Raw genomic sequence first — 7,291 nt, forward strand, 5'->3', positions numbered from 1 at the left:
TGATGTACAGCTTGGAACAAAAGGTCATGGAACACCGTGACGTCTGAGTTATCAATCGTTGCGGCAGCTCAGCCAAACAAGAGCGGACAGACACATTGAGAGATGGATAGCATAGCCTGTCACTCGCTGCCGCTCTGATGAAGAAATACGTCAGCGCCGTGTTCCGGAAACGTTTCTCCTAAGCTGTACCAATTCCGCACATACAATGCCTGAAATGCTTTCCTTCTTTCTTTTCTTTAGCGTGCAGAGCTGCAGGATGTCCGGCATTTACAAGGTGAGTCGCGATGATGGACATTGAATAACAAAGGACTCGTAAACAATTGTTTTTTTATTCCTCGTTAGCGCCGCGAAGCAACTGTGCCTATGAGCGCCGTACAGACATGGGCAGATGGAGAGAGGACAGCGGGAAAGTGTGGAGAACAGGGTGGTTAGCATGCGTCCTGGGCCAACTTCAGGGGGAACTGTGCCGATATTACTCTGGAAAGTCCGCCGGAAAACCCAGGGAGAACCTCAGACAGCACAGCCGGTGCAGGGATTCGAACCCGCGTGAACTCCCAGTCTCGGCGTGGAAATCAGTAATCCTAACCACTATGCGACGGTAGCGGACACATAAATAAATATTGGGCAATACATGTTACCAACCAAAGAGGGGAAAAACGATCCGAAACGCGCGTAATGAAGTAGCGCAAACAAAATGTCATCTATACGGAAATATGGCTGCGTAAATCAACTGTCAGGACGAATTATAAAGAACAAAGGTGGCAGGGCCAGTTCTGTACTTTCGGGACTTTGGAAACGGATGTTCGTAACTGGAATGTTACCATTACATTTTGAATATATAGCATATCACTTGCGCGTTCGCATTATTAGCGGTATTTGGAGCCCGCGAAGTTCATGTGGAAGTGTGCAGAGGCACCACCCACATTGGGGCTCTTAAAGGGGTTGAGAATCCAATTCCGAATATTGGCTAAAGTCATAGTGGAAATGTAGATTTATGGGTACTAAACACCTTCGTCGAAACCCCTTCACGCTGCGCTCCCGCGTTGCGAAGTTACGGCGCATGGGATTTGGGGAGATCCCTTCACTCTTGACTCACCACCTCCTCGCCCGTTCTCGGTATGACGTAGTACCGAGCGTGCAGCAGAAGGGCGGAAGTGCGAAGGTTTCCGTCCCCATGACGACGCCTGTAAACAGGGACGCGGCGATGTGCTTTCGCTTTCCGATCAGATGGAACAAGGATCGCTTTCCGAACTCGAGAGGAGGCTTCTGAGACTGAGCCAGGAATTCGGGATGACACTATATCAGGACGATCCTGTACGAGAGCCTGCAGAAAGTTCACTGGAGTCGGCGTCGGATACAGAAGACGGTGACACAAGCGTCTCCACGGACGAACCGACTCCGGAAGAACAAAATAGGACGCTAAATGACTGGTAATCTGAGCATTTAAAGCATTGAGGTCGTCTTGTGCAAGACACCTTCTGGTGTCTTCTGTTTCTGTAAAGTGTCAGATTCTTTCGAGCCCGAGAAATAATGCACGTATGCTTCAAGTATTTTGGGGCTGAGCTGCCGTACGTTCGCTGTTGTTTGTAAGCCAAGTGTAAAACATTCAGATCAGAGTATGATCGCCGGTGATTACCAGTCTCTGAACTATATTTCCATTCAGGTGTGATTGTCGCATATGCGGACAAATGCCGACTGTACAGGAACGCATTTGTTGCCGCGGCATCAACGAGGTGCTACGCAAACAATCGAAGGGTTGTATCACAGAGAACGAGCACTTCCGCACAGTGTGTTTGCACACTGAGGTCCTTTCTGTCACGCTGTGCGAGCCTCAGGATCCCAATACGCCAGATTCGAATCAGCAACAAGCGCAAGAAAGAGGGTACAGGTATGTATCCGAGATAAAGAAGTTCGTTAGATCTATTTGGTATTACATGTGATGTAAAAATGTTTCGTTAAGCATTATTATTGTTGCACTGTATCACACCCTTCATTTGCTCCGAAAATCTGGGAGCTTGGGCAGCATCTTGCCAAAGCACTTAGTTTGTCACATAGTATATAACAGTTGTAGGGTCCCCAGCTTTTGCCGTGCATGCCCGCTAGCATAGTGGTTAATCCATTTCATCATAATGTGGATTTTCCTTGCAGAATGTATCGCTTTGCTGCTTATAGAATGTTCACACGCTGGATTTGGGGATACCTTGGGCCAGACAATCGGAAAACACTTGTGTCAGACAATCGGAAAACTACACACAACGTGTGTAGTCACAACCATTAGAAAGGAATTTCCCTCCACATCATACACAGGGTTCAAGCAGTCAAGGGTGGCTTGGCATGGAGTGTGAAAAATATAGAAACTCATGAGACGTGTGCAAATACAGAATATGTAGTGTTTTAATTTTTAGAATCAAAATAATTTACAGAGCCCACTTTAGAGAAAGCAAATCACACATGTATTAGAGGATCACAATTCAAACTGAAAAACTCGTCAGCATCATTTCAAATAGTTTTACACATATTCTTTGCCTCTTCATCCAGCACTATTGCTTGGTGATGAGGATATCGTCCCTTTTCGTAGAGCTTTTAATTTTGTAAGTGCTATTGGAATTTCAAACCATTTGTAGTTTTAGAGGGGCATTTTATATATGACTTCTCTGCTTATATTTAACATGTTACCTATTTTAAACTCATCTCATCTTTATCACAGTGTTTGCACATTATGACCTTTGTTGTTTATGTGCCACAAAAACTCCAATCATCATCGTCTGGACTGAATTCAACCGAAGAACAGCGTGCTATAGAGTCGTACAAGGATCTCTCTTAACATCTGCACATACTGCAGGAGAACAATGATCACGTTCAACACACCACAGTATTCATGGCCTTACATCACAGACCAATCTAACTAGTATATATTCATTACTCCTGTAGGCAGGGATTTTCCCAGAAATTTTCTCTGACATGATGTTGGTACCTCCCAATGGTAATGCGACATCACAATATACCGCATATCCATTGCCTTGTCAGCGCCTTTTAGAAAATACTGCATAGTTTTACCAAATTCTGGGCAGGCGCATTGTGCAATTTTAGGGGGTCTGGGAGGAACACCGGGAAAATCCTTGGTTGTGAGTAATTCCAACACCTTCAATTGTACACCACAACATGGTGAGAGTGTCTGTACGTAGTGTTAAATATAGTTTTGAACACTATGCATAGTATTGTTGAATATCTAAGCTCAGCTCTTACAGCAACCATAGCTTATATGCTCAACAACAGTGTGATGCATGCCTGCACAGCTTGTTGATAATAGCGCGATCATCCCGAAGCACCGCAAGTAGACACTTTTCACGTTACTTGCAACTTTCTGCCACTTGGAAAGCAAATCATTTCAATCAATCTTAACAATGTAGCTGATTATGGATTAACTTGCACACCTTGCACAATGACTGGTAGACAGAACCAGGTGCCCCTGAGTTCTGATGGCAACATGCAACAAAAACTAACAAAGTGACAATGTGACACTAGAAGGACGTAATATCGACACCTGGACACTTCAAAACAACAGTTCTAACGCAAACGGTATACACTGGACGTGACACTCAGTTAGCTCATTGAACAATGCTCAATTTTAGTTTTACAAATAATAATGCAGATACGATACAATACAACAAATATAATAAATATGGCCACAATTGTAGGATCAGTGACTAATCTGACATACAGCACTCATGAGGAATATCAGTACTGCATTAGCAAGGCCAGCTTTATGACCTAAATTTGTAGGTATGACCATGGGATATTAGCAAACTTCAACTGTACAGTTCCTGTAAAACACATGCATAGCACGTACTGCAACTATACGCAGCACTGCCACGTTGCTTATGATGCCCATGTTTCAATGTTCTAGAGAAGTGCAACTTTTACGCCACTAACGTCACAACTATCGTAGTGAGCAGTTGTGCGCCCTGGGCAGACTAACATCACAGCACTCACTGCCGCCAGTGAGGTTGCAAAAGAGAGGTCACTTGCTCGTGGCTATACTAATCGGAGTGGCTGCAGCTCTGAAATCTGTAATGTCTGGTTCTTTGCTAGGTCGGCTGTTCAAAGGCTTGTATCTCGCGAAGTACACCACATAGAAAAATAGTTCTTTCCCCATCAGTATTATGGTGTGGAATAAAATGCATCCATGATGTAGTAAACCATATCTATATGGAAGTGTACAACCCCTTCAAGCAGCAATTCAATTTAGCAACATTCTACTGCATGAGAAAAAATAAGTGACGTTATTTTTAAATACAACAAAGCCTAGAAATTTGTTTAAATTAATGAGAAGCATGGTTGTCCTTGCCTACAGTTAGTGCAAGTCCACTGTCCCCGTCAGCAGAGTACATTATTCATATTCAAACCGTCGTCGGACATCACAAAATCTCTTTTGGCGTATAGCAGCGAGTTCTGCAGCGGACTGTGTTCGGGGATGGTGTGCTGTCATGGGTGGAGGCACGTCTTCGTTGCTGGCAGCAAAAGCCTCGTCGAAGGTTCTGAAGCGCTGACATGCCCTGCAACAGTTTCTTCCATCAAATCCCTGATGTAGTCTGAAATATATTATTACAGTTCCATCAAACCAAAATAAATTGTCTAAATGCACATATGCCCTCTATTACAGTTCATTGTCTGTAATTTTAGACTGTGTACTCTGTGTACCGTATGTTGCGTCCACACTCAGTGGGCACGCAACATAATGACCCTCTTTTGCACGCTGCAGCTTCATCTTGAATTTTCCTTCTCCGCTCCGCTTCACTGCTTGCACTCGATTTGCATTTTCCTTGAAATGGAGAGCTGCAAGTCCTGTTCTGAAAATGTGTATGGCATTAGAAAGTATCTTTCTACGAGGCGTATACTAACTAATAACTGCAATCCTCAAGACCTGGCTTCGAGGATTTTTTTGCAATTAACTGCACAAAAAAGGTTTTGAAAGCCTTCTGATCACATCACGAGTTGGAGTAGTGTTTTGTTGGAGGGAAGAGTGCGCTGGTGCACACAAGAGTGTGCTGGTGTAAGAGCACAAAGTCGTTAACTAGCTTGCATGACAGCCGGAGTGTAAGGCACAGACTTTGAAGCGAAGTGAATGAGGACCGCATGGAATGACTCAAGGCTGTAAGTCTGCCCCGCTGGTGACAGCTGAGCTATGCCCTTTAAAAGGCAACGGTCCGTGGTGAGGGACACGAAACGACTGTGTTCAAGGGAGCCTACATATCAGAGGAGTAAGGGTTAATGTGCACGTCAGGAAAATCAAACCAAGTTATGTCGAAGTGAGAGTAATGAATTCGCTACTAGGACAAAGCCAGTCTCTCCTTCCGAGGTCCCCATGCAGGCATCGTGTATACTGTCCATAGTGCCCATCATGCACGTTAGCAACGTGATTGTTGATGCCTAAGTACAAAATACGTAAATGGTATTGCTGCTGGTAAATGGAATTTTGTGCCTAGGCTGAAAAAAGGGCATGCTCTTCCAGATGGAGAGACGCAGCTCTATGTCGTCTCCACTCATGGCAGCACTCCAATACATGTGATTGGTAGCAGACTGGATCCAGAGTCCCACCTTTTCCAGCCCCCGTCGCTTACTGGCAGCAGCTATTTTCTTCTTTAAGCCTACATGAAGCAAGTGTAGAATTTTCATATGCGAAAATTGAAAGCGGAAACGATGCACTTGCTTTTCGCTACATGCCAGATGTCAAATCTGTGCTTTATATCAGCCTGCTGCGTACACATGTATTTGCGAATGGCGGAGTGGCGATCTGTTGTCAGCGACGCAATCTGGATGCCTTCTGCTTGGCGGTCGGCTAAACCAGTCACCAAAGCATGTTTCTCCATACTGACGCTGCTTCGTACTTGCTCACACTGTAAAGCCCATTTGCAAAAACAGTCACGGGTTATGAAATTCAGTGTTGCCTTAGTTTTTGGTAGAAATAAAATTAAGTGTATTAAGAAACTAAAGTATCATATCTCCAAAGGGAAACACCCCAAGGTTTAGTGAACAAGTAGTAACATATTAGCATGATACCAATCATAACTATAATAACAAGAGCAACAGAACGTCTGCACAATCCCGAATCCCTGTCCCAACACCATACCTCGCCAACTTGAATTTGGACACTGTGGATGACTTTGTTAACTGAAGACGCCAGGAAAGAGTAGGTCATGTACTTCGCACTGAACCCTGGCGAGTCGCAGCGCCCATCACTGACAAGCTCAACTGGCTGCCCTCTCAGTTCTGCCAGAATCTGCTGCTGCTTTATGGTCCACACCTGAAACATAAAATGCTTTTCTTCTCATTGTATTCACTTTAATATGCATAACATACACTTCCAGCATGTAGTCACACATTTCTGATCGAACTCACCTTACATGTAAATGTACTCGCAATTTTTACTTTTATAAAGCCTAGCACTGTATATCTAAAGTTGTGGGATGTGTGATCTTACCTTTTCTATAGCACGTACCAGAAAACCTCTCTGGTAATTAAAATATGTTCGGTCACACATAACCTGCAGAAGGATGCCACAATTTTTATGTTACTTCACCTCATGCTATTTTTAATTTCAGCCTCTTGGTTATACCTGTACAGCCTTGAAGCGGAGCAGCCTGAGAACTTTCGCAGGACTTGCTCCGGAAAACAGAATGGCAGCCGACAGTAGGAGGTTTCCTGCTGCCTTCCCGTTGATTGGCTGGCTGGTCCATGTATGCTGGTGCCCATTTGAGCAAACAGAACTGGCAGTCAGAAAGGTTCCTTCTGAAGACAGCGTGGTTTTGGCTGGTGTGTGACATGTTTTGCATTCCTGGAGCAGCTGGAGCAGGCAACTCTCAAAGATGACGTATTTCTTCTCTGCATGGAGTGGAACATTGGAGTCCTCTCGTGGGGTGCTGCATAGAAAGGCAGCAGTGTGATGGCATATTGTAGAAGTGAGTGTGTCGCTAAGGAGGTGCTACAATGCAAGTTTTGCCATTATGGAAGTGCCCAAGGGTGACAAACTACAAAGCACTGTACTGGAGCTATTTACCCAATACAATCTCATATTTCTAGTTAGTTCTCTATCTCAACAGTTTGAAAAAGTTGGGTGGTGGTGGTGGTGATGTAACACCTTGCAGTACACGGCCATGTCTCAGTTGAGAAAGGTCATTACCTCCCAAGACACCTAAACCGATGGAACAGTTTGCACGTGCAGTGCTTCCTTGCTTTCTGTTTTATTTTCCCTGTCTGCTTCATTTTTTTGTAATACAGTCTGCAGTTTACA

General features: G+C 44.4%; 1 protein-coding gene across 1 annotated transcript; it reads left to right on the top strand.

Annotated features, from left to right (window-relative positions):
* Window positions 1-1,092: 1,092 nt before the first annotated feature.
* Window positions 1,093-6,715, top strand: LOC135369826 (uncharacterized). The gene is made up of 3 exons (XM_064603378.1): window positions 1,093-1,430; window positions 1,664-1,888; window positions 6,603-6,715. Exons 1-3 carry the CDS (start codon window positions 1,228-1,230, stop codon window positions 6,628-6,630), a joined length of 456 nt encoding a protein of 151 aa, XP_064459448.1. The 5' UTR covers window positions 1,093-1,227; the 3' UTR covers window positions 6,631-6,715.
* The last annotated feature ends 576 nt before the right edge of the window (window positions 6,716-7,291 follow it).

The sequence above is a fragment of the Ornithodoros turicata genome, chromosome 1 (genome assembly GCF_037126465.1).
Source record: "Ornithodoros turicata isolate Travis chromosome 1, ASM3712646v1, whole genome shotgun sequence".
NCBI lineage: Eukaryota > Metazoa > Arthropoda > Arachnida > Ixodida > Argasidae > Ornithodoros > Ornithodoros turicata.

Excerpts from the sequence above, each read along its gene's own strand:
- LOC135369826 (XM_064603378.1), top strand. The coding sequence starts at position 1,228 with ATGGAACAAGGATCGCTTTCCGAACTCGAGAGGAGGCTTCTGAGACTG. Across the intron at positions 1,431-1,663 it reads AATAGGACGCTAAATGACTG|GTGTGATTGTCGCATATGCG; the intron begins GTAATCTGAGCA and ends ATTTCCATTCAG. Across the intron at positions 1,889-6,602 it reads GCGCAAGAAAGAGGGTACAG|CCTCTTGGTTATACCTGTAC; the intron begins GTATGTATCCGA and ends TTTTAATTTCAG.